Below are 27,397 nucleotides of genomic sequence, written 5' to 3'. Positions count from 1 at the left end.
TTGGATAGGAAAAGTAAACATCAGGGGAAATGAGAGGATTTAGCAGCTAAAGTAACGAAAATAACCTTTTTGTTTTTGACTACCACTTAATTATTAAGCTGATTAATGAAAATTTAAATGCAAAAAAATGGGGGCAATTTCTAAGCTCTTGACCACTTTTTTGCTTAAGAGGAATAACTGCCCTTGAGTCAGTTTTTGGGCCAAGGGTAGGGTAGTGATAGCATAGCATAGGTTTTTAGTTTTTAGCAGGCTGTTTGTTTGTTAGTAATAACTTTGGGTGCAAACATGACTGTTTCCTTTCTCTAGCTCCCAAAGGCAAACATTTCCTTTTCTGGTTAGTATCATTGTGAGTGAGCTAAATGCTTTACTGTGGAAAAGAAAAGTCTAAAGGTTCATGTTGTTACAGCTTACGTTCTCTTTTTCTCCTTCCTCTGAACTCGCACACTGAGGACAGTGCATCCTGAGATGGGTCTCTTAGCGTCTCAGTTAAATGTCTGTAACCCTCTGCCTGGGGCATGCCTCTGCCATAGCCTGCCACTGCACTGGAGAGATACCCTCCCTAGAAAAACAAGGTGACCGTAGCTAGGGAATTTGCTGAGATGGCTCCAGAGATGGGAGTCAGAGGTTGGAGAAGCGTGTCAAAACTAACAGCACGGCTAGGAGTCACTGGGGTGTGTAATACACAGTTGCTTATTCAGGAGCTTAAGCAAAATGGGCAGGCCTCCTTACACAGGGCAAGAGAGTGTGACCCTGGGGGGCGCACTCCTGGGTCTCTGCACACACACTGCGCCGTCAGCGTTAGTGCCGCTTCCTGTGACGGGCGGTCTTGCCTTTGCAACTCCCGCAACTGAAACTGCCTCCTGTGTTGTGAGGTGCCTTGAGCTTGACGTGGTTTCTCTTGCTCCAGGGGTGCAGCTGGTGCTTGAGGACGGCTTCACCTCTCCAGGCTGATGAGCTAGTCTTTCTTAGGACTGAGCTTCCTGCAGTCTGGGTGATAGTAACTGTTTAGCCTCAGGCAGGGGCCTGTGAGAGGCGCGCAGAGCTCAGTGTAAAATGGGAACTTCCTTCAGGCTGAGGCGGTTTCTTGTTGGCACTGCAGCATGGATTCGAGGTGCTGTGGGGAGAGAGGCCTTCGTTGTTCCGTCGCACTGATCAGGGTTTGCTTTAAAGGGAGAAGCACTAGTTTCAGTTGTGAACTATTTTAGAAAATAGTTGGAGGATTTGGTCCATTTTCTTTACGAGATGAAATCAATAAAGGACTTTGACTTCAAGTTGCTAAAAATCTACTGATGGTAGGCTTAGGGTGAAATATTTCAGTTTGTATTACAAGGATTGTATGTAACATTAGAATTTGTAGAGATTTTTTAATTTAGGTCTCTGTAGAATTTGTGCTTATTTTTTCGGTGAACTTGATCAGATGTCAGAATGGTTATATTTTATCTAAGCCTTGGAAACCCACAGCTGTCTGCTGTTTACGTTGAAAACAGAGAGGCTGGTCTGGCACGTGCTTGTAGTTTTAGTGTGACTTAGTGAGAGTGTGTGTGAGAGGCAAACACAGGGATCCCTGGTGGCTCAGCTGGTAAAGAATCTGCCCACCATGCAGGAGACCCCGGTTCGATCCCTGGATTGGGAAGATCCCCTGGAGAAGGGAATGGCTACCCACTCCAGGATTCTTGTCTGAAGAATTCCGTGGACAGAGGAGCCTGGCGGGCTGCAGTCCACGGGGTCTCAGAGCCAGAGACGACTGAGGGACGAATGCACACTGCATGTGACACGCACACGCGTTCTGAGTGTCGCTCCTGGTGCGTCATGTCAAGTTGACGTGCTCATGTGTAGGTCACTGTACTTTAGGTAGAAGCTGGGCTTGCTGTGGGTGACCTGAGCTCTGGTGCTGAAGAGTAGCACCCTGTGTTGCTGTGTGTATCGTGCCTGTTATTGCTCTTCTTGACTGGAGGGTAGCCCTCACTCGGGAGAAGGGCTGGGAGCTCGCCTGTAAGGAAAGCAAAGCGGCCCTGGGACCCCGTGCGCCGCGTGGTCCTGCTTCACCTTTGACAGAGAGGCGGCCCAACCGCTGTGCCGTGTCTCGTCCTGTTGGCCCACGGCAGGCACCGGTCTCTCCGGAAAACTCAAGTGCTGCTGACTAATTACATGGCATTCTAGTTCCTTACATTTTGCAAAAATGGCTTTGTGCTTTTCAGACCACATTAATTACTTCTATCACGTGCATCGTCACTGAATCCTTAAGTAAAAGAACACACACAGTGTGGGCTCTGGTCCTGCTCTCACAGGTGAACAGACTCGGAGGCCCCGCGGCCGTGCCTGCCCGTCCCGGGGTGGCCACGGTGACAGGGTGGGCCTGGCGCCCAGTGTGCGCCTCCTGTCCAGGGGCCGCCCCGGCCTCAGGTGCTCCCTGCCCTCGGCCAGCACTCCCCGGGGCCGTCCTGGCGCCTTGTTCTGAGCGCGGGTCCTCTCGGACGGGGGCACCGCACTCGGGCACAGGGCTGCTCGCGTGCTCTGAGCTCCCCTAACGCCCCGCGCCACTCCTCTGCTGCTGTGTTGCCGTGTGTGGGATGCTGGTGGAGTAACCCCAGAGGCGCTGGCAAACTTACTAGCGTCAAGAGGCACAGTTTGTCCCATCCAGCGGGCGTCATGGTGAAGGCTGCTGGGACGTTCTCTGCCTTGGAAGCTAGCTTTGGTGACTGTCACCTGATGTCTCATCAGTGACCATGGTTTCGATGGACCCTGAAGAGTAGACCTGTTCCAGCGGCGCTGCTTCAGACCCTGGAAGACGACGCTGTGAAGGCGCTGCGCTCAGTCTGCCAGCCAATTTGGGAGACTCGGCAGTGGCCACAGGACTGGAGAAGGTCAGTGCTCATTCCACTCCCAAAGAAAGGCAGTGCCAAAGAGGGCTCAAACTACTGCACAATCGCACTCATCTCACACGCTAGTAAAGTGATGCTTGAAATTCTCCAAGCCAGGCTTCAGCAATATGTGAACCGTGAATTTCCTGATGTTCAAGCTGGTTTTAGAAAAGGCAGAGGAACCAGAGATCAAACTGCCAACATCTGTTGGATCATCGAAAAAGCAAGAGAGTTCCAAAAAAACATCTATTTCTGCTTTATTGACATGCCAAAGCCTTTGACTGTGTGGATCACAAGAAACTGTGGAACATTCTGAAAGAGACGGGAATACCAGACCACCTGACCTGCCTCTTGAGAAACCTATATGCAGGTCAGGAAGCAGCGGTTAGAACTGGACATGGAACAACAAACGGGCTCCAAATAGGAAAAGGAGTATGTCAAGGCTGTATATTGTCACCCTGGTTATTTACCTTCTATGCAGAGAACATCATGAGAAACACTGGGCTGGAAGAAGCACAAGCTGGAATCAAGATTGCTGCGAGAAATATCAATAACCTCAGATATGCAGATGCCCTTATGGCAGAAAGTGAAGAGGAACTAAAAAGCCTCTTGATGAAAGAGGAGAGTGAAAAAGTTGGCTTAAAGCTCAACATTCAGAAAACAAAGATCATGGCATCTGGTTCCATCTCTTCATGGGAAATAGATGGAGAAACAGTGGAAACACTGTCAGACTTTATTTTTTGGGGCTCCAAAATCACTGCAGATGATGATTGCAGCCATGATATTAAAAGACGCTTACTCCTTGGAAGGAAAGTTATGACCAACTTAGATAGCATATTCAAAAGCAGAGCCATTACTTTGCCAACAAAGGTCCTTCTAGTCAAGGCTATCGTTTTTCCAGTGGTCATATATGGATGTGAGAGTTGGACTGTGAAGAAAGCTGAGCTCTGAAGAATTGATGCTTTTGAACTGTGGTGTTGGAGAAGACTCTTGAGAGTCCCTTGGACTGCAAGGAGATCCAGCCAGTCCATCCTAAAGGAGATCAGCCTTGGGTGTTCATTGGAAGGAATGATGCTAAAGCTGAAACTCCAGTACTTTGGCCACCTCATGTGAAGAGTTGACTCATTGGAAAAGATCCTGATGCTGGGAGGGATTAGGGGCAGGAGGAGAAGGGGACGACCGAGGATGAGATGGCTGGATGGCATCACTGACTCAATGGACATGAGTTTGAGTGAACTCTGGGAGTTGGTGATAGACAGGGAGGCCTGGTGTGCTGCGATTCATGGGGTCGCAAAGAGTCGGACACACCTGAGCGGCTGAACTGAAGAGTGGAAGCTCAGTGGCAGCCAGTCATCTGAACGCAGGTGCACAGTTTCCTAGGGAAGGGACGTGGGAACTTGGCATGTGCCTTGTGCACAGTTGCTCGGCGCTGTCCTGGGGTTGGAGGGTGTCAGGGCGCTTTCGTTCTGTTACGTTTATGAACCCCTTCACCACGTTTCTCACGTAGCTGCCACAGACTGCATTCTGCTTATGAGCATTTCCGATTCAGATGACAGTTTGTTGCAAATTTTTCCTCCAATTATAAAGTACCTGTTTCTGGAAATTAGCAGTGATCTTTGTTGTGTGGCCCTTTCCTAGCCATGTGATACAGTTCTTCAGTCTGTGTTGTGGACATTTTTTTTTTTTACAAGATGCTTTTTTTGAAGAGCTTTTGTTAACATCCAGATTATTAGAATGGGCTGATACGGATCAATGAAATAGTTTTGTTTTGAAACTGGACTTTAGTGGCCTTGGCTAAATTTGCCAGTCCCTTTCAGTGATGGTAGTTGTTTATCTTAATCTTTCCAATTTAATTTCTCTTCTTTTGCAAAATGAATAGAAGCAGTTTTGAATCAGTGCAGTGGGTTACCTTTCCATCCACAGCTGCTGTGCGTGGCCGCGGAAGCCTTCAGTGGAACGACTCTTGTCGCATTTGTTTTGGTTTTGGTCTAAGTCATAAGCCTTGTACAGTTGGTTTTGGTGCATGGAACTTTACTTTGTATCTTCCAATCAAATTAGAAAGTACCCGTGCCTGCATTTATTGATTTATTTCGCAAACTGTAAAGCATTTCATGGGCACTCTACAGTGTGGTGTGGTTTCCGGCTGTGCCATGGGGTGAAGTGGACTTGAAGGCCACACGGAGCTGGCGTCCTGGCTGCGCCTCTCCTGTGTGAGCCCCCGCAAGGCCCCCAGCCTATCTGACTTCCTCTTTCTTCCACTGTGAAGTGGGGACGATTCTGAGACTATTATGAGTTGCAGGGATTCCATGAGCTCAGATCATCCACGTAAGTAAAGCCTGTGGCCCAGTGCCCGACACCCACTGATGATGTTGCCATCATTAGCTGTTAACAGTCCTGCCACACCCACAGGCTGTAAGTCGTTTTCTACAGTATGAAGCACTGTCAGCCTTGATTTGACTCTGAGCTTGATTTCCAGTGTGAAAATCCTGCGTTGTAACCAGTGCAGAAGAGTCCTCCCCTCTCATCAGACCCCGTGGTCTCCGGCGGCGGCGGCACCACGGAGGGCGTGAGGTGTTCATTGCTGTGTTGCTTCTTGTTTCCTTTCCAGCGTCCCTGCGCTTGATTTTCAGATTGAGAGCTCGAGATGTGGTTCTTGACGTTTGCACACGCGCGTGCTTGGTTGATTCAGCTGTGTCTGACCGTTTCCCCCCGCCCCCATGGACTGTGGCTGTGGATTCCCAGGCAAGGGTACTGGAGTGGGTTGCCATTCCCTTCTCCAGGGGATCTTCCCAACCCAGGGATGGAACCTGGGTCTCCTGCACTGCATGAGATGTATAGCCGGAATTGTGTAATTGTTTGGAGAATGTGCTCCGCCAACGCTTCAGGTGTGTGGTCTGCGCTGGCCCGAGCCCGGAACTTCTGCAGCACCCCCCGCCCCCAGCCTGCTGCGCACACAGGCCCGCTTCCCTTTCTGCCATTCCCTGGCGGAGATGATGTCGGCATTCATCTTAAGGAGGGTGTTTGGAGTTTTCCAACCTAGAAAAATTCGTTATATTGATAAGACACAGAATCTCTGTTTTTTTTCTTTAAAGTTTCATGTCACTTTCTGAGAGATTCAGAACTCCTGACCATTTTGTTAAAAAATACCAACTAGAAACATTAATAGAGAAATGGAGCAAAAATAAACTCCACGTTTGCAAACAGAACTCGCTCGTTGCCAGCCCTGCCTCTCCCATAGCCTGGTGTCGCGGGTTCTTCCACTGGGGCAGCTGCGTCCGCCTCTTCCTGGGGTGTCTTCTCTTTTCTAGAAAATTCAGCCAGAGGTGCTGGGAAGTGAGTACTGTCGCGGGCTGAGAGGCTTTCACTTTCCCTTTCAGTATCCTGCTGACCACTTTTTATCCCCGAGTGATCTTTTCAAGCTGTTTTCCTGTTACGTGGGATGAACCGCCTCAGCAGAAGCCGTGTCGCGCGTCTGCGCTCTGACATCGCGCGGCGCGCGCCGAGGCCTCTTGCCGGGAAGCGCAGTGGTCGCTCTTAGTGACGTTAAGTAAAAGGAAACCCCGGGGCGGCGCCGGCCGTGAGCGGTGGCGCCAGCTTCCCCGCTGTCTGGGGAGCGGCTCCGAGCGGTGCCCGGCTGGCGGGCCCCCCAGGTGAGAGGAGGCGCACGCCACGCCAGGCAGGCACGGAGCTCTTCAGGGGTGAGGTGGCTTCTCAGGGCATTTTCTGTTAATTTTTTTTAAACCTTAATAGTCAAATGCTCTATATTTACAAAGCTGCAAATACTATATATCCTCATTGAAGTATTTTCATAAAAGGACTGTGATTGAGCCTGTGAAGTTAAAATACTGCCTTGCAAATGATTTGCCGTTTTCAAATGATACTGATTTGTTTGTCACATTTGCAGTAAAACTGTCTTTGTTAGCTGCAGCTTCAAAAATGATGGGGATGTTGAATTGTTGTCATATACATTATATGCATTTCAACCCTATGCTAGGGTGAGGAGTATCATACTTAATTTTTTTCTTAAGTTTTAAATTGTTATGATCAAATATTGCAATCAACTTTAAGACTGGTGTTGCAATCTAGTGAGAAGCCAAGGTCCCCACCTCTTGTATTTTGCACATTTGACTTTAATGTAAGATAGCTTTCTTTTGAAAAAGGAGCTTTATATATAAAAAAATTCACCCTGTATAACTTCATTCTCTGTATAGGAATATACATGAACATATCCATTTGATATTTTTATGTGTAACTGTTTTATACTCTCTGCAGATGTGATGGTTTAGGCATTACTTTTAGAGTATCCATTTTTCATCATGATAATCTGAATTCTTTTCAGATGTGTGAACTGAAGAGCAAGTGTAAGAGGACAAGAAGGCCTTATGTAGCACTTTTCAGGAGATGAGTTAAAACCTTAAAGAAACCATGTCAGCTGCCAGCTTTCAGCAGCTGTTCGAGGACATGGTCCTGGCCACCCACCAAGCAGTCAGGCACTTTTTAGCAGGCTGAGTACTTGCTAGTGAATCGAATGAAAGTAATCTTCGTTCGCATCAATCTTAGATGCTATTCGGAGGAACCCACATTAAAAAGCAAAGAAGTAGATAGCCACACACGTGATAAATGCTCTGGAGGAAAAGGACAGCGACGAGAGCAGGAGGGTGTCACAGGAGGCGAGGGTGAGGTTGAGACCCCATGGATGGAAAGGTGAGGGAAGAGTTGAGCCCGACAGGCAGGAGGAGGACCACGTGTGCGAGGTCTGGGGGTGGGCACCCGGGATGGAGCAGCCAGCCAGTGCCTGTCTGAAGCCTGAGCGCCATCCCGGAGCCTGGCCCTGCTTACCTGTGGGCATGGCTCACGATCCAGCGATGGGGCGTGGTGCCCAGGAGCTCCCCCTCCTCACCAGGCGTGTGTGGGGCAGCTGCCACGCCGTGTCCTGGGATGGGCAGGCCCTGGGGACCAGGCACCCACCTGCCGGCCTGCCATCACAGAGCTCGGGGTCCAGTGAGGGGCGGGTGAGTCCCTTTTGGTGCTGCTGGTGACCCAGTGAACGGTATCGAGCACTGATCTGTAGCCTCCCTGCCACGAGCGTGCGGAATCGGCGCGCGTTTGCCAGCTCAGGAAGGACCCAGGCGCTCAGGCCCTTTGAGGGTAAGGTCACGGCTAGTGTGGGTGAGTGGGGTCACGGTGGGATCCTGACTGCCGTGCCGCCTGCCTCCCTTAAGAGCACAGCTAACCCAGCAGTGACTGGGCACTGGGAGCTGTGGCCACGCCCAGCAGGGTGTGAGACAGGCCACCTGCCCGCGTCCACACCTTCTGGCCTGCCTGACTGGAGCTGGGGGTGGCTCCCTACTACTCAGGCCAGCTTCTCTGCTGTCCCGAGTGTAGGGCGCTGGATTGAAGAGCAAACTGGGAGTGGAGTGACCGGGGTTTTCCTCTCACCTGCAGTGCGCTCTCAGGCGTAGAAAGACTTGGTTAATTAATGTTGACTGTTGCATGTGTTTGGGCCTTGTGGATTGCTAGGGGCAGCACCATACGGCTGTGCAGAGCCCCCCCCGGGGTCACAGTGCACTCCCGCCTGTGGGCTCCTCCGTTCAGACGGCAGGGGAATTGAAACTTGATTTGGGAAGTTATGTCTCTGTTGGAAAACTGCATATTCCAACATAATATGCAGTTTTTGTTGTGTTTTTCTCAGCAGTTAAGGATGTTTCTTTCTGAACTCACAGCAGTTCTTTGTATGCTATTGGGATTGTATATGATTGGTCCTTTTCCAGAAAGTATTTAATTTTGAGGACTTTTTCAGGGTTCAGAACTCAAGCTTCTTAGTGTTGTCGTTATCGGAAAACAAGGTGGTTGGTTTTTGTTTTTATTTTCTGAGGGAATTACTTGTAATAGGCTCCAGAATCCAAGATAGCTTTTTTTTTCTAATTTAGATTTTAAAGCACGTCTGTGCCCACAGTAGGCACTGTCCGGTCAGCCGCTGAGCCTCCGTCTGTGTTGGTTCGTTGCTGTGTTTTCTTCCAGTCTTCGGATACAGTGTTGCCTGTTGAGTTAAACTCCCCTGTAGTTTCTGTACAGAATTCATATCCTCTTCATTTAATGTTGTACCACGAGCATTTACTGGAAGGAGGTGATTTTCTCAGGACCGGTACGGTGTTAAAGTGGATGTGGATTTCTGATGTGCACGGCCAGCTCCTTCCAGCAGCCACACGGGAGTGTCTTGTGAAGCGTGGTGGTGGTGACGGGTCGTCCTGTCGTGACGCGGCCCTGGTGAGAGGGTCGCACACGGCGTCCGAGCTCGCCCACCTCTTAGGACTGCCTCCTGCCACACTCCGAAGATGTGCGTTTGATTTTTCAGGGAGTGAGGTTTTATAAGGAAATACTGTCTGCCACTCTGAAGCCTGCATTTTAAAGAAGGGGCTGTAATTCTTTTATAGGCTTTTGAAAATAATTGATACTTTAGAAGTGAAGTTGCTCAGTCGTGTGTGACTCTCTGCAATCCTATGGGCCTTACCCACCAGGCTCTTCCGTCCATGGGATTCTCCAGGCAGGAACACTGGAGTTGGTGCCATTCTCTTCTCCAGGGGATGTTCCCGACCCAGGGATCAAACCCAGGTCTCCCGCATTGCAGGCAGACACTTTACCCTCTGAGCCACCAGGGAAGTCCCAGTTGATACTTTAAGATAACAAAACTGAACACCATAAAAGTGTAAGACGTGCATTTATAACTTATTAAACATACGGCCAAACTGTCTTTTTCTGTCTCTCCAGGATGAAGCATTTTAATAAAGTCCTTCATTTTTTGGTAACATCTGTAGTAGAGTTATTAAGCTCTGTTTACATTTTGTGTTATATGAATATTGGAATTTGGTGGGACTACAGGAATACTGTTATAAACTAAGATCATTAGCTTTAAGTCATTTGGGTGATAAGTCTAATTAGAAAACCTGATATTAAAAGATTGTATTTGTGAGCAGTGGCAAGAAAGTGTCAGTTTATAAAGTAAAGCGCTAACTTCTTTCCCAAAGTCTTATTACTAGTGGTGTGCACCGCTTTGTTTTTCTAGCTTATATGCAAGAGAAAGCTGAAGCTGTTTAAATTAGAAGTATTCTTTCCAAAATTCTGCTTAGGTTATTATAACCTAGCTTAGTCTGGAGAGGTATTTAATTTGAAAAAAATGTTTGGGTGCTTTTTAATATGACCGACTAATTTTGGCTCTTTTGAGTGGTGCACATAGAAGATGCTAATGGGATATCTGTGAGCGCATTCAGCTGGACTCCACTTAATTTAGACCTATCCACTGAGCAAGGGAAGAGTCCTTATATTTCTTTGAATGTAAATAAACACAGTCTTTCTCCCTGTGAACCACGCGCCAGGCGTGAGTGGTGGCACTTTGAAGGATGCTTTGGCGGTGAAGGTGAGGCAGCCGCCCTTACCAAACTCGTGTTGTGCATCACTGCAGTGCCCGGCGATGTTTTCTCCAGAGAAAAATGAATAAAGTCATTAAAAAAAAAAGAGTCGGTCATCTCGAAGGTAAGGAGCAGTAAAGTGGGTCCTTTGTGGAGACAGGCAGAAGGAGCGCGTCTGGAAGGGCAGGGGAAGGAAAGAAGTGAGCTGCGGGAGGTGGGAGCCAGGCACGGAGGCACAGCACGCCCACTGGCGCGGGGAGCTCACCAGCCTCATCACCACCTCTTTCTTCAAAATAAAAACTATGGGGGAGACACCCTGGGGCCCATCCAGCAAGAAGTACTGCCTCCTGCCTTTATTACCAGCCACATCCTTAGACTGGAATGAGAAGTCCCGATTCACTGACCAGCTTTAACCTCAGACATTTCCATTTTGTTCCTTGTTTATATTTGGCATTTGATTCTTGCTGTAAACCTTATATATAAGTAAATGCCAGATGGAAAGGCTTATGTTACACAGAGTCTATTCATAGACTATTTAAAGTCTCCTCTAAAGTCTATTTAGATGTGGCTTCACCAGGATATTTGCAGGGCTGAAATTACCAGTGTATACAAATATGAATTACTGATTTTAAAAAAAAAACCTTCTAGGTCACTTTTAAAGGCAAGTTAGTAAGTTTCCTATTGAGTAGATGTTCTTTAAACATCCATATGGTGAAGCCTACTAAATGAGTATTCAGGAAACATGTCTACCTGGCCTAGTTTGAGGATTGTAAGACGGATGGAAAGTAAAGGCGCGTTATAGGTGTACAGAAACACCTTCCAATGACAGGCGGGGCACAGGCGGGGATCAGTGTAAGAAGGAAAGAGCTTTGTCATTTTCTCTCACCTCTTGATTCTGTTTCCTCTTTGAAATACTCCAGACTTGGCGGGTGGAAGGGCTTGAACTGCACAGCAGGCGTGAGAGCCGCTGCGCCGCTGGCCTTGGCTGTTGGGGGCGCAGGCCTCTGCTTTGCAGTTCACTGCTCCTCAGGACGCATGCGCTGGTCACGGTGCTTGCCTAGTGGCCGCTCTACGTAAAGAAGAGCTGGATGTTGACTCGCGTTACGTCATTGTTTTCAGAATCACGCGTATGCTTAGGTCTCAGAGGAAAACTTCTCGCTGCTTAATTATCCTGATGATTCAGATTTTCTTTGAATTCTAGTGTTTCTTGTCCTACCATATTTACTCTTAAAAACTGTTAAGTAGTGCTAGTCTCATAACTGGGGCTTCACTGGAGGCTCAGTGGTAAACAGTCCACCTCCCAAAGCAGGAGACGAAGGTTTGATCCTTGGGTCAGGAAGATCCCCTGAAGAAGGAAATGGCAACCCGCTCCAGTATTCTTCCCTGGGAAATTGCATGGACAGAGGAGCCTGGTGGTCTGCAGCCTGTGGGGTTGCAAAGAGGCATACGCGGTGACTGAAGAGCAACGGCAGTCTCGTAACTAGAGGGGCCTCCACACACTAAGATGGGATGCTTCCATTAAGAGGCACTTACATTTTTCTAATTGACTTTCAGTTCAGTTCAGTCGCTCGGTCGTGTCCGACTCTTTGCGACCCCATGAATCGCAGCACGCCCGGCCTCCCTGTCCATCACCATCTCCCAGAGTTCACTCAGACTCACGTCCATCGAGTGAGTGATGCCATCCAGCCATCTCATCCTCTGTCGTCCCCTTCTCCTCCTGCCCCCAATCCCTCCCAGCATCAGAGTCTTTTCCAATGAGTCAACTCTTCGCATGAGGTGGCCAAAGTACTGGAGTTTCAGCTTTAGCATCATTCCTTCCAAAGAAATCCCACGGCTGATCTTCAGAATGGACTGGTTGGATCTCCTTGCAGTCCAAGGGACTCTCAAGACTCTTCTCCAACACCACAGTTCAAAAGCATCAATTCTTCGGCGCTCAGCCTTCTTCACAGTCCAACTCTCACATCCATACATGACCACAGGAAAAACCATAGCCTTGACTAGACGGACCTTAGTCTGCAAAGTAATGTCTCTGCTTTTGAATATGCTGTCTAGGTTGGTCATAACTTTTCTTCCAAGGAGTAAGCGTAAGAATTTACTTTATTCACAGTGAATTTTCTACCATTTATGAGACATACCTAATCAGCCTACAGTTAGTTCTAGACATTTTACAAGATTAAGCATTTTAGTAACAAGCTAAAATCTGCTGCAGTACTTACAGTTCACATTTGATTGAATTTTATCACCTCTTTTCTTTCTAAAGTGTAATTTTTACCTGTTTACCTCGTAAAAAGATAGACTGCTCTTGAACAGATTGCTTTGGTTTATTTACCTGTCATGCAAAGTTCAGGTATCTGTTGAAGAAGCAAATTAATTTTATAACAAATTGAGGTTTTCAGTTCCTTAGGGCCCTGCTGCTAAAATATACGTAGCAGTTCTGATAGTTGTTCTTGTCTGTGCTTTTTTAGCTGCTTACTTGATTACAGCTGTAGCACCAGTTTCATTGACTTGTAACCACGGGAGGCTCTGGGAGCTCACCTTTGAAGGCTGTGGGCTGTGCGGGACGTTTGAAAACGGGCTCTCGGGGTGCGGAGAGGAAAGCGGCTGGAGCTGCAGTAACACAGGCAGTAAAGCGCCTCTGAGCCACCGCGCCAGTCTTCAGAAAGAGAGCTCTGCTCGCGGGCTTAGTTCCGATCTTCAGGTCACAGTTCAGATACGGCAAAGGAGGGCCTGATGCTTTTCCTGTGAAACCTAGTGCAACTCAAGTAAATGTTGCTTGAAATCTACTTTGGTCATAAGATAAAGCTAAATAAGTTTCTAATATAGATTCTTAATATTCTTGGCATTTTCACAAAGCTTTGTAAAAACCCTAGCTGGTTTGGTATCAGTTCAGTCGCTCAGTCGTGTCTGACTCTTTGCGACCCCATGAATCGCAGCACGCCCGGCCTCCCTGTCCATCACCATCTCCCTGAGTTCACTCAGACTCAAGTCCATCAAGTCAGTGATGCCATCCAGCCATCTCATCCTCTGTCATCCCCCTTCTCCTCCTGCCCCCAATCCCTCCCAGCATCAGAGTCTTTTCCAATGAGTCAACTCTTCGCATGAGGTGGCCAAAGTACTGGAGTTTCAGCTTCAGCATCATTCCTTCCAAAGAACACCCAGGGCTGATCTCCTTCAGAATGGACTGGTTGGATCTCCTTGCAGTCCAAGGGACTCTCAAGAGTCTTTCCAACACCACAGTTCAAAAGCATCAATTCTTCGGCACTCAGCCTTCTTCACAGTCCAACTCTCACATCCATACATGACCACTGGAAAAACCATAGCCTTGACTAGACGGACCTTTGTTGGCAAATCAATATCAAAAGATAAAATTAATATGAGGGACTTCCTGGTGGTCCAGTAGTGAAGACTGCGCTCCCAATGCAGGGGCCTGGGTTCGATCCCTGGTGGGGGAACTAGATTCCAGAGGCTGCGTGTTAAGATCCAGCATATCTAAATAAATAAATAAAATAATTTTTTTAAAAGAAGATAATATGAAATCCAGTTTTGAATAAAATATTCAATATGTCCAGACCTGAACTGATGCTGGCATTGGCTCCTCAGAATCACTTCTTGTGAGACTTGTTAAAATTTTGATTTGGTGGAACTGTGCTAGGCCTAGGGAATCTTTGTTGTTAAGGAGCACTCTCTTCAAAAATTCCTGTCACAGGCTCAATGGTATGATATTTTAGCCTTCACATGCCAGAGGACAAAATCAAGGGCATTTTGTAGGTATTTGTGTTAACAAGAGAGAATTCAAACTTCCACAGCCTTTTTATTGAAGAAATCCATAATAGTTAGTTGCACACCGTGTTTCTTAGTGCAGGTTTCCTGATGAGAGTTAGATTCTTCTGGAAGGGAACAGCGTGTTGCTTATGGGAGGCCTCTGCTGTCGCCAGAATCAGGGACGGGTGCTCACCGTCTGTGTGGGTCTGGAGTGAGGCCGCGCATCCCACCCACGGACGGTGGTGCGGTCGGGCCTGCGGTCCCAGCAGGAGAGGCCCGGGAGAGCTCCGCTGGGTCCTCTCCGTGCCCTCCGGGCGTGGCCTTCCCATGGCAGCTTCACTGTCGCCACAGCTGAGTGGATTTTGAAGTATGGACGCATTTTTGTTAACACTTGCATTTTGGTCTGAAAGATGTTGCTAGAACTGTTTTATTTTAGAGATATCCGTCTGCTGTATGTTTGCATGAAATGGAGGCCCACTGTTTTAGCTTGACAGCAGAGAACATGTTTTAAGTGGTTGGACATTGCTTGTAATTCCAGGAATGCTGATTGTCAGTGATTTTTGCATGCATGTGCGTGCTCAGTCATGTCTGACTCTTGACGACCCCAGGGACTGTAGCCCGCCAGGCTCCTCTGTCCATGGGATTTTCCAGGCAAGAGTACTGGAGTGGGGTGCCATTTTCTTCTCCAAGGGATCTTCCCCACCCAGGGATTGAACCCTCATCTCCTGCATTGGTGGGTGGATTCTTCACCACTGAACCACCTGGGAAGCCCCTACCTACATAATGTATTTTGCCTTTAGGTTTGGATTGAATTTACTGGGAAGTGTAGTCAAGTCTTACCCAAAGCTGATTTTGAAAAGCCGTTCATTGTTCTGTTTTAGTGGTTGAAGGTGGGTTCTTGTTGTAGAAAAAATTGGTTTCATCCATTAGTTCAAAAATCTCACTGAAAATTTACATCTGCTGAGACATGGGACTGGTGTAATAGGGCAGGTCAGCGTACTCAGCTTTTCTTGGTGACCCAGCTCGTGGGCCTGGTGACAGTCCCATCCGTGAGAGTGGATTAAATCTTTCGTTAACAGCGCTGGTTCTGTAAGACAGTGTAGACCTCAGGTGTTTCCTGCAGAGTCCGTGCTGGTGAAGAGGCGGGGGGCGGGGGGGGGGGGGGGGGGGGTGTTTAGTCGCTCAGTCGTCTCTCACTGTTGTGACCCATGGACTGCAGCCCTCTGGGCTCCTCTGTCCGTGGGATTCTCCAGACAAGAACACTGGAGTGGGTTGCCATTCCCTTCTCCAGGGGAACCTTCCCGAAGAATCTGTGGTGTGACCGTTTGCAGTCTGAAGTGGCCTTTTCTGCTCCACACCCTTTGCCGCTGGCGGTCGCGCCGCAGGCTGCGCCCTCTGGCCTGCAGCTCGTCCGCGCAGACGGCTCGCTCGGGCCCCGTCTTGGGGCGGTTCGCGCCTGGCGCTGACCCCTTGAGGAAGCCACCGCTGAGCGGTGCGGGCCGTGCTCCCGCGGCTCCCGGAGGCCCGCCGGCCCTCAGCTGCAGCCCCGTTTCCGTTTTTGCCTCTTGGGAAGAAGTCCTGTGATGCGCTGTTCCGCGTAAAACGTCGGCGCTCCGGCCGGGCTCTCCGTGCGGCGGCGCTCCGCTCCGAGGGCTCGCTCTGGCGCCGCGGTGCGTGTGGCGCCCGCGCCCGCTGGCTCTGCGCGCGGAGACGGCGTTGCTGACGCGGGCCCGCTGCCCAGGGCCGGCGTCGAGGCGGCTGCTCGCGCAGGCTCGGCCCCGTACAGCTGCACGCGCTGGGGCTGACGGGCTGGACTCCGGGTCGGAGCGGCGCGGGCCCGCTGGCCTCACCCGCCGCGCTCTCTGGCTCTGGGGGCGCCGAGCCGGCCGCCCGGGAGCTCCCCTCCGGCTTTGAGACGGAAGCCTTAGGCGATGGCCTCAAGCGCCGCAAATCTGAAACGTCGTACGTGGGAGACGGCTTTTCTTTGGACGTTTACGACGTTCTCCCCAGTGATACAAGGCATGCCGAGGAGAGTCGGGACGGCGCCTCGAGCCATAACCGCACAAGAGCGCGTGCCGAGCCCCCGCGCTTCTTGCCCCGCACCTGCAGGTCCCCAGCGGACGGAGCGGCGCGAGCGGCGCGTGCCCGCGGAGGCGCCCGCTGCCGGCGTCACAGGCCGCGGGCGCGGGCGAGGCGGCCTTCCCTGGGAGTCAGCCGCGCGAACGGAAGCTGCTGCTCGGGCCCAGGTTTGGCGACGATCGTGGAACCAGGGGCCGCGCTCGTTTTACCGACCGCTAGATTGAGGCTCCGCGGAGGTGAGGGGCTTGCCAGCCCGCTCAGCGTTGAGGAGAGGCCTCGAATCAAAGGTGGTGGTAGACGGGGAAGACTTCGATCACCGCGGAAGTGGTGCGGGCACAGGATTGCGGGAGGTCGGCGGTTCTTCGCAGTTCGTCCCCGAGCCTGGGGGAGCCGAGGGCCCCGCCGGGCGTGCTGAGTGCGGCGTCGGGCTGGCGCTCGCCCAGACAGAGGCTCCTGAGAACGCGGTGCCGCCGCTCCTTTCCCGTGTCCTTCGTGGTTCCGTGGCGAGTAACACGCATTTTATCTGTATTTTAAGAAATGTTTGTTTGTTGAGCTGCTGCGGATCTTAGTTGCCCGTTTGAACTTTGGTTGCGGCAGGAGAGCTCTCGTTCCCTGACCAGGGATCAAACCGGGCCCTGCAGAGGGAGCGCGGAGTCTCAGCCACGGACCACCGGCGAGGTCCTTTTTTATCTTTTAATTTGTTTTCTTTTGTTTTTGATGTTGTAAAAATACAGATTTTTCTCTGTTGTTTCCCCAGTGGAGGTCTTTAAAGCTCCTGTAAGGAGTTTCCCGAGTCAGCAAATTCAGAAGAGTGTTCACCCTTCTATAGCATGTGCGTTCACACCACACGTGTGTGTTTAAACTTGTATTGTCTCGGGGCAGGTTTGGGGGAAAACTTCACCCCTTAACAGTCAGCGGCCTCCATTGTCACCACACCACGTGCAGTGAAAGGTCATTGAGGTTATTAAGATTATCATTCCTACTTCCAGTCTTCTCGCTAATGGAGGGTCAGTCATATCACCTGTGATATAAAAGATAACATCACTTTTCTTGACTGAGGAGTTGTTTTAAACCAAAACATGTTTTTCATAGGAATAATATTTTAAAGCATTTCTTGTCCTTGAATAGATACTGGCCGAATGTTAGGGGAGAAGGCAAAAGGCACCTTATTTAGGACTTAAAATATTAGTGATAATCCACACACTGAAATGTGTGAAAATGAGTTAAAACGTTTTTATTTAGATTTTGTACAATGTTGAGTTCACAAAGGGCTTTGTAGATGATACTGATGAAACTTTCTGCAGTAGAAGTTGAAACTTGTTAACGGACCATATGCGTGTTTGTATAATATCACGTGATTTTGGTGAGGTTATGAATTCCTAATAAACAAAGGCACATTCTGAGACCTCCCCCCTCTTAGGGAATGCAGTTAAATCAGGAAGCTTCAGTGAAATTTAAAATATTTCTTTTTGTTTGTATAATAATACCAAGAGGAGACCAAATGGGGGTGATTTTCTTGTTTTGAGAAGGGAATATAGTCACTCAGAACTGCCAAATTACCTTGTCCATATTTTAAATAACAAAAACCAAAACCTGTGTACTGCAGAGTTATTCTTATCATGAACCCCCGAGTCCACATTTATTAACGGAATTAGGAATTTTCTGGATTACGGGTAGATACTGCGTGCTGTGTGATCGCCGTCGTGTTTTGCAGCGAAACACTTGAGTAGTTTCACCCAGGAGGAGAAGTCAAGACCGCAGAGTCCTGTGGCAGCTCAGGTCGGCTCTGCTGCCGCGGGCGTGGTGGGGCCAAGCTCACAGGGGGCTTGTGGTCCGTCGCTTTGTAATCATCTGCCTCAGTTTAGCAGTTAAGTGTTAGTCATCCCCGACTCTCTTCAACCCCACGGACTGTAGCCCGCCAGGCTCCTGTCACGGGATTCTCCAGTGATACCGGAGTGGGTAGCCATTTTCTGTTCCAAGGGATCTTCCCGACTCGGATTGAACCTGGGTCTCCCGCATTGCAGTTCTCCAGGTGTGGTCCCTGGGCCACAGGGATTCCAGAAAGCCTTTAAAAGGAGGCTTCACGTTCTGCACTCTTTGTGGTGTCCCTGGAACGTCCTCTCCCGTCGCTGGGTGGACGCACGCCAACAGCCCCGAGCGGCATGGCTGCCGCTGCTGGAGCCTCCGGGCAGGGTGAGCCCCAGACACGCCACTCAGCGTCCTCAGCTGGAAACACGCACCAGTGAACCAGTGAAGTCGCTCAGTCATGTCCGACTCTCTGCAACCCCATGAACTATAGCCTGCCAGGCTCCTCTGTCCACAGAATTCTCCAGGCAAGAGCACTGGAGTGAGTTGCCATTTCCTTCCCCAGGGGATCTTCCTGACCCAGGGATCGAACCCAAGTCTCCCGCATTGCAGGCAGATGCTTTCCTGTCTGAGCCTCCAGGGAAGCCCCAAGGAAAACACGCACCAGGCTCCCCTAAGACTGTCCTTGACCGAGCAGTAAAGACTGTTTCAGATCTCCACGGGAAGAGCTCTGGACGCAGCAGGCTCCTGCACAGACCAGTCTCTGGGAAGCGCCTTGGTGACTGGCCGTGTTGTGTTCGAGTTCACTGTATTTTTCATGGAACACCATTTTTCCTTGAAATAGGCAACCAACTTACTCACACTTGGGCATTTGATGGGCTTTTTTTTTTTAAGAAAATGAATGAAATTATTAGCCCACCAATTTGAGGAAAATAAGTTTGTTGACATTGATAAAACTTGAGCTTTCAACTACAAATCAGAATTTAGGAAAGCTTGCGTCTGCTTGGCGCTGTGAGCTTGCCGACTTCCCGGGCCACAAGGCTTGTTACGAGAGTGTGAGGGTGGCAGTGAGTGCGATTCCCCCGCATTAGGTCTTGTGCACCTGATGCCTGTAGCCCAGGGCTTGATGCTGCAAAATTGTTGGGGGGGTAAAAGACCCATTCCGAGTATGAAGTAGGCTTTTAGTGAGCTGTCATTTGTCGAATTCTGGTGTAGAAACAAAAATACCTACAGTTGCAGAGGCTATTAAGATACTCCGTTTCCAGTGGCCGGACCTGCTTAACTGGCTCCAGCTGAAGTCCCCTTTGGTGACAGGGCGGGTGTAGGAGCAGTGGAATGTCTCACTGTCTTTACTAAGTTCGCGTGAATGAGCTTATTACTGGTATTTTTGAATGAATGAATGAGTAAAATATTTGTTAAGCTGCCTCATTTTACTTTCTAACATGGTATTATAGCTGTAATCCACTTAAAGTCTCTTTGGGGTCCTAAAGAATCTTAAGTGTGTAAAGGGAATCCAGAGACTAAAATTTTGAGATCTGCAGCTTTAAGGCCTCATGACTCAGAGTGTGGCCCCAGAAGTCACCTGATTGCAGAAACTGCCTACAGACAAGACCTCCCGCCGACCGTTCTGCATCAGGGAGGTACTGCCTTCTGGAGCCAGACCTGGGGAGCAGCTTCCGGCAGACGAGCGCGGGGCTGCAGAGACCCAGCGGGGGCTGAGCCCACAGCCTTCTCTGCGCGGGTGCTCCCCGCTCACCTGTCTGTCTGCTGTTGAAGGATTTCCTTGAGGAAGGTGTCGCCATGCGCTTGAGGTGTCCAGCACTGCCTGAAATCTAGGAGCAGTGTGAGCCCAGAGAATGTAGGCCCTGGGGCTCGGGGCTCGGGGCTCGGGCGCGCCTGTCCCTTCAGCGGTCCCTGCCTCATCCGCGCTTTGCTCCTGTCTCAGAAGACAACCAACTTGAGATGGGAGGCACAAACAAGTCACCCCACTGGGACTGCGGTCGCATGTTCATCTCGAAAGCAGCTTGCACCTTTCTCAGGTCTTCGCGGGGCACTTGCAGCTGCGTGGAGATGCCTGCGTGGAGTCCTCTTTGAGGGGGTGGTCGCGGGGGATGCTCGTGCAGAGACTGAGAGACTCCGAGGCTTTGGCGGAGGCCGGCATTTTATACGGTTTTAGTGGGGTCAGCTGCTCCGTCTGAAGTTGGTGACTAAACAGAGTATGTTTGGATTAAGTGTACAACCAGACAGTTTAACATAAACAGTTGTAGCAAAGTCTTCCATTTCTCAGAGCTAATAACGATTTATTTTCTTCTTGTTTTCAGGGTGAATCTGTAAAATATTTCCTGGATAACTTGGATAAACTCGGAGAACCAGTAAGTTTTCAGGCAGTGTTTATGTTTACTGGCGTTAGAAAGCAGTAGCCAGGGAGAGGAAATTTGGAGAAATTAGGTTCTGAGCGATTTCCTTTCTCCTCGTGGCTGTATTCGGATGGTTCCTGCTTCATTTTTCCCTCCCTCTCCTCTCCTGACCGCTGCCATTTCCACGAGGAATGCCCTGCCCACGGTTTCATGAAAGTAAAACTCTTTTCAGAAAGAAGTTTATGCTTGAAAAGAAGACGGCACATGAGCAAGTCCATGCGCAGGCTTGGCTCTTCTGTAAGCGGAGGCAGAACACGGAGTGCCCACTGAGCTCAGAACTTTCCGGCAGCAGTTTTCCCGTTCGGGACCCCCGTCTGCAGGGTGGGAGGGTAGGAAGCTGGATTCTCGAGGCTGTGACGCGGGCGAGTCACCCTTGCCGAGGGAGCCACCGGCTGGACTGTCCGGCGGGGCATCCCCCGTGGCCCCGAGCGGCAGGGGCTGGCGCTGGCCGCTCTCCACACCGGGCTCAGGCAGAGGCCTCCCTGGAGGAGGCGTCACGCTGCTCAGAAGGCCCCTGAGGGCTGCTGCCCTGGCGCCTCGCCAGTCCTGACCCTCCCTGTTTAACCCTGAACATAAATCGGAAGGAGAGCAGGATGAGCCCTGTTGTGGGTAGGAAGCAGCCCCGTATCCAGCCGTGTGGAGAAGGACCTCCTTTTCCTCTCCTGGGACACGCCTTGCATTTTCCCTTGTATGTTGCTCAACAGCACTTGTCCCCCCTGCACTCCAGCGGTCTCTGTAGGCCCCAGTGTTTGTCTCTTTTGTCTGCTCCGTCCACATCAGTGAGACTGTGTGTGAAGACCTACCTCACTGACACTCTTCCATCGGGTTAGATTGTAGTCAGCCTTAAAAAAAAGTTACGTACCAGCCAAGTGGAGAGAAGCTTTGGTGGATAAACTCAGCTTTTGAGAGTTATTCCGTGTTTTCCAACTGGCCTGTTCTGAGTTGGCCTTTCCATGCAGCCTTACTTGAGCACACCGCTCATGGCCCCTCCTCTGCTTTAAGGCTCCGCTGCTTGCGTTACAGTTGTTGATTCACGTGAGGTTGGCTGGTCTTTCCCCCTCTGTCCTTGAAGGCAGGGACCATGTGTCTTGGTTCTGAAGAGCTGAGTTCTTGCTGCTTAGCGACAGGGCCTGGCGCCTCGTCGACACTCAGCAAATGCCCTGCAGCCTGCCAGGCTCCGCTGCCCTCCACTGTCTCCTGAGTTCACTCAGGGTCATGTGCAGACCAGTTAAGGGCACACTCCACTTTCTCATTATTCCTGAATCGCTGAGCAGGAAACACTTTCCTTTTTTCCAGGAGTACATTCCCTCCCAGCAAGACATCCTGCTCGCCAGAAGGCCCACCAAAGGCATCCATGAGTACGACTTTGAAATCAAGAACGTGCCTTTCAAAATGGTCGACGTGGGCGGCCAGCGGTCAGAGCGGAAGCGCTGGTTCGAGTGCTTCGACAGCGTGACGTCCATACTGTTCCTCGTCTCCTCCAGCGAGTTCGACCAGGTGCTCATGGAGGACCGCCTGACCAACCGCCTGACCGAGTCGCTGAACATTTTTGAAACCATCGTCAATAACCGGGTTTTCAGCAATGTCTCCATAATTCTCTTCTTGAACAAGACAGATTTGCTTGAGGAGAAAGTGCAAATTGTGAGCATCAAAGACTATTTCCTAGAGTTTGAAGGGGACCCCCACTGCTTAAGAGACGTCCAGAAATTCCTGGTGGAGTGCTTCCGCAGCAAGCGCCGGGACCAGCAGCAGAAGCCCCTGTACCACCACTTCACCACCGCCATCAACACCGAGAACATCCGCCTGGTGTTCCGCGACGTCAAGGACACCATCCTGCACGACAACCTCAAGCAGCTGATGCTCCAGTGACGCCCCAAGGGCCTGCCGCCTTCCCGCCTTCCTGTTTTCTGTTTGTTTTATTTTTAAAATAGAAGTTTACAGCAGGAATTAGAACAGTCTTGATTCTGGGTTTAACTCCTTGGAAATCTCAGTCCTCCTCCGGCGACTCCAGCCCCTGGCGGAGGGCTGCCCTCGGCCGACGCCCGCGGGCGCAGCTCCGGCCTCTGTGGACGGGCCCTCCTCCCACCAGGCCTCAGACACGCTGTCCTTCTGGCTTTGACCCTTCCACTTCTCAGACAGTGCTCCTGTGGTGCCAAGCATGGCAGGCGCCCTTAGCGCCGCAGGGCGAGCCCGAGGCCGAGCGCGCGCAGGCCCTGGGCCGCGCGGGGCGCCTCGGTCGCCGCATGTGGCAGCTGCGCCTGTGCCCAGCCTCGGTGGGCTGCTGGGAAAGGAGGGCCGCTGGGGAAGTTTGCTCTGAGCAGCGGCGGTCCGTAGACCTCCCCGGCTTTGGCCTTCACGTTCTTCTGATTGCTCGTGTCCCCAGCAGTTGTTCTGAGTTTTCTGTGGCTCCTGAAGGCAGTGCTCGGCGTGTGTCTTAGTTCACATAAGGGTGTCTCCTTTGGCACGGGTGGAAGCTCCCGTGTGGTTTAGTGTGCACAGGCGCGTGCCGTTCCCAGTGTTTTGATCAGAAGCCAAAAGAGTGGAGGGCAGGCTGCCTTTCGCATACTGAGACACGTCCTCCAGGTGCAATGCAGGAAACACTGGCCATCGCAGCAGCTGGGAAGTGCAGCCTGGCAGCAGAGCTTTCTGAGTAAACCCAGCCCTTCCCGAGGATAGTTTGTCTTACTCTCAGACTTTGAGCCCCCGTCTCAGACACAGTAGGTCCCACAGTGGGAATCCCTGTCGCACCATCATGGACGTGGTTCTTTCATGCTCCTTCCTGTTCCCGTCAGCTCCAGAGGGCAGCATTTATGGGGGTTTTGGGGCTTTTCGGAGCTTGCCAAGGGCAATGTTTTCCTGTCCGACTATCCAGGAAGCCATTGCGTGAGGTTCCTTCTCGGTGTCTCTTGAGAGGCTGCGTGTGTTGGCAGCACTGTTGTTCGTGGAACTCCAGCTCTCCTGAGGCGCGTTTGGAAGGTTCAAGGATTCTCTCAAGAATGAGGAGTCGTGTTCAGTTCCTGCTGAAAGATGGTTACGTGTGACCTCCCCCACCACGCCCCAAAGTAGAACGCACCCCAAGGAGCTTTGCCGTTAACAGACGCACCCTCTGAGCACCTCAGAGTGGCTGGTTTTCAGCATTAAGAGGCCCGCCCAGTGGGTTATGTGTGGCGTTGCCGTCGGGTAGAGGAACAGGTGTACAAGGTGACAGTTTGGAGAGTCCGGTGGTTTTTCTCCTTTCCATTGTGATTGGCTGTGATACCTGCCCCTTCACTGCACAGCTGAGTGTGTTCTCAGGTGTTTTATAGGCGAGCAGTCCTTGAAAGGCTGGTCAGAGTTCTGGATCCCCCAGCCGTCCCCGGTCGGGCTCTGGGTCTGTGTCGCGGTTGGGTTAGGATAGGACTCTGCCGGGGCCTGACCAGGGCTTGTCGGGCGCCTGACTTTCCTCGCATTTGAAGCTCCTCCATCGTTGCCCCCACAGCTGCCTGTGTGTCCGTGTCCTGGTGATGCTGTGCTGCTGACGTGAGCCCCGCCCTGTGACACAGGCATCCGTGGAGCAGGGCTCGCATGTCTGAGCTCTGCGTCCAGTGCTGCTCACTAAACACAAGTGTGTTGTTTAACCTGCAGAGTGAACCATTTCAGGGCACAGCACGTGTGCGTTACACAGAGACTTGGGTGGAGGAGGTGGTGTGTCACTCCAGTGAGGGCTAAAGTCAGTTCCAGGTGTGTGCAGTGAGGAGGGATGGTCTCAATCAGGTCCTCGTTCAGATCCCTGATACAGGCCACACACACTGCCCGACAAAGCAGAAGTCCCCATTTTGACCACCACAGTCAGATGTTAGAGCACCAAAGAAATGGGATACTATTCTGAGCATTTGAGATTCCTTTCCTGATGTGTGTGAAGTCTCAGTCAACTTTCTTTTAAAGTACAACCTTGAGTATATTCTGAGGCAGTAAATTACTCATACAGGCTTGCTGGTTCAGTCTGAAGGCTTTACTTCACATGTTTTGTATACTGTATATTTAAACCATGTGAAAGAGTCCTATACCTGTATCATGAAAACCAGATCCGTTTAAAATACCACTGTGTGAAGGGGAGATGGAAATTAGGGGCCAAGCTGCCAGGGTGCTCATAGTTTTGCCCGTGCCTGCTCCCCTACCCCAGTCTCTCAAAATGTAATTTGAATTTAAAATTCTCCACTGTATTTAATTTTCTAAGTCTTCATGGTTACAATTTGGAGTAAACTGTGCCTAATTCTCCATTACATTCTGTTCTTAGGTCTGAACGTCTTGTTTAATTCTTAAGAAATGTCACCCAAGTGTCTTCATTGACCTTGAAGAACCTTACAGTATACAGAGTTGCCTTATAAAGCAAAGAACACCTCAAATTTTTGCCTGTTTTTTTTCTTAAATAGGGAAGAGTTTCCTCAGATATTTTTTCTGAAGATCCAAATAGTTTAAAGGCATGCCTCTGCCACTTAAATATTATTTTTAACAACCCACATCGTTGCTCACTGCCAAGTGCTGTATTAAAATGGAATCTGTAGTTGTGTTGTCTGGAACGGCACCTGATAGCTGGGGCACAAGAGCAGCCGAAGAAGGTGTCACGGAAGCCGCACCGCGTGTCCGCCACACGGCGAAGGTCCTCTGGTTAGGCTCTGGTGAGGTTGCTGAGGGAAGTCCTTGTTCAGTGGTTAGTATAAAGCAGGAAGAAGTCAGATTCCCCCACCCCAGGAGTGATTAGAAGTGTTGATTTACATGCACAGAAATCATGGGCTCCATAATTGTTTGTAAGCAGAAATGAGTAAATCTTAACTTCCAGCATCTGCCCAAATACTTGTATTTATGCTTTTGGTAGGATGTTATTTTCAGCATTAGTACAAATATCTGGTTATGCCTTATTTATATGAAGAATAAAGTTACCAAGTCATGTTCTGCAATGTTCTGAAATTCAAATCACTGTGAGAGAAACCCTCAAATTGGTGCTTTCATTATATAATGAGACATTGCGGCAAAGCCCCAAACCAAGCCATCTGAAACAAGATTCTCTCCCTTGCAATCTGTAGAAGTGTTACTTCTGTACATGTATTGAGAAGGCTGCGAATCAGTGTTAACTCTCCATTTCCTGTTTGAACCTGTGAAATCATGCCTGTAAATCTCAGTCACGTTTGTAATAATCTCCCTAATAAACCTAGAGAAAGCCACTCCGTTACCTTTTTATTTCTTTTAATGAAAGAAAGTTTTAGTTGAGGGATCAAAAGCACAGCTTCTGCATGTGTCTGGTTTTTTTTTTTCAGTTGAAAATCTGGCTCTGTCTTTCGCATCATTTCAGCATGCAGAGTTACCTCACTCACAGGGGATCTGTCCACAGGTCTGCGCTGCTGGACGAAACATGCTGCTTTTTCCTTCCTTCGTTCTTGTGATGGGATCCAGACTGGCGCTTCAGTGTAGTAAACACGAGGAAGGGAGGGAGTGTGTGAATGAGTCTCCACATTCCAGATAAACAGGAAGCATTCCCATTATTTTATGGTACGAGGTTAGGGCTTCATAAGTTTATAAAGAGTAAAAAGTGAAGTGAAGTTGCTCAGTCGTGTCCAACTCTTTGCAACCCCATGGACCGAGGAGCCTGGTACCTCAGTCCATGGGATTTTCCAGGCAAGAGTACTGGAGTGGGGTGCCATTTCCTTCTCCAGGGGATCTTCCCGACCCAGGGATAGAACCCGGCTCTCCCGCACTGGAGGCAGACGCTTTACCGTCTGAGCCCCCAGGGAAGCCCAGTAGATAGCAAAGTCAGGTCTAAACCTGGACACTTGTAATCAAGTTGAACTTCGTGGATTTTTCAGACACCATCAGCTTGCTGCTAGCCTTGGCAGATAAGTGATTGTTCACAGAGCTTGCAGTACACCACTAGCATTCTTCTGTCTGTACTTGAATGTAGTTAGCATAAAGAGCTCATCCTTGCAGCATCTAGGTCTAAGCGTCTGATTTCCAGTGGCAGAGCTTACATGGAACAAAAAGTGTCAGTGGTAGGGCAGTGATTGCTGGGCTGGTCAGAGATTTCGCGACCTTTCCAAAATGCCATCAGCTCTGATCGTGATGAACGTTTGCAGATGGACGGAAGCAGGGCCCCAGGAGGCAGTGTGCTGGCAGTCCATGAATGTCCTGATAGAAGGGTGCCCCTTACGCAGTCTCTGATCTGGGCTTTCTCTGGAAACCCTGTTTGTAGTACTTCTTGCCACAGTTAAGTGTGTTCATCCCCAGTCATGCCTGTTGAGGGGTTAATTCCTGGAAAGGACCTGTAACTGCAGTAGGCTATACCGTTTACCCTTTCTTTACCTCTTACTTGAAAGTAGAATTGCAAAATGTTGAAATGGCTTTTCCCTGCTACTCCAGCGTGGTGGAGCTCATTTACCACAGAAGCCTTATCAAAAAGTCTTATTTTGTAACAACCTGGTAGATACTGTACCTAACAACATGATTTGTCTTAGCTCTGTATCAAAGTATTCCCGGCTTCAGATTTTTTAATATCTCTCTTTTTGTAACTCCGAGAACTGAGCACATCATCTGGTCATTGTTGTACTTTTTTTTTTTTCTGTCAGTGTTTTAGGATTGGCAATAAATTATCTCTACAGGAGGTCTGAAAGTGGAAAGAATGATTTGATAAAATGAATTCCTAGCCATCAAGGCTTTTTAGTTTTGTACATATTTTGCAAAAATTTTGCCTCTTGCTATTAATATTTGCTTTGTAAAAATTACTGACGTTTAATAAACATTTATAAACTGTTCCATACTATGATGTTATTTAAACTAACTCTTTGATTCATGTCAAGAGTAAAGCAGATACTTCACGTCTGAAAGAAGCTCCACCCAGTGGCTGGAACCTCAGAAATCTCGCTTCTGGCAGATCTCTGGTGACACTCTGACTTAAGTCAGTCAGTAAGTGTTTCCTCACTGAAGAAGGGATGTGGACTTCAAGGAAGTTCGCAGACACTTGTTTTGCTGTGGCAGCCGGGAGCAGGAAACACCGCCTTTTCTCTCTGCTGCTCTTAGAATCTCCGAAGTCGTGCAC

General features: G+C 49.8%; 1 protein-coding gene across 1 annotated transcript in view; it reads left to right on the top strand.

Moving 5' to 3' along the window:
- The window catches only part of GNA13 (G protein subunit alpha 13), a 33,055-nt gene extending 5,942 nt beyond the window's left edge, over nt 1–27,113 (top strand). The window contains exons 3-4 of the mRNA XM_052657453.1: nt 20,236–20,286; nt 21,628–27,113. Coding sequence (XP_052513413.1) covers nt 20,236–20,286; nt 21,628–22,200 — 624 coding nt within the window. The 3' untranslated portion in view covers nt 22,201–27,113. The remainder of the gene's footprint in view (nt 1–20,235; nt 20,287–21,627) is intronic.
- Nucleotides 27,114–27,397: the final 284 nt, after the last annotated feature.

Source organism: Budorcas taxicolor, chromosome 19 (genome assembly GCF_023091745.1).
Source record: "Budorcas taxicolor isolate Tak-1 chromosome 19, Takin1.1, whole genome shotgun sequence".
Lineage (NCBI taxonomy): Eukaryota > Metazoa > Chordata > Mammalia > Artiodactyla > Bovidae > Budorcas > Budorcas taxicolor.
Note: the sequence above shows the minus strand (reverse complement) of the source record. Positions and strands in the feature narration are given on the sequence as shown.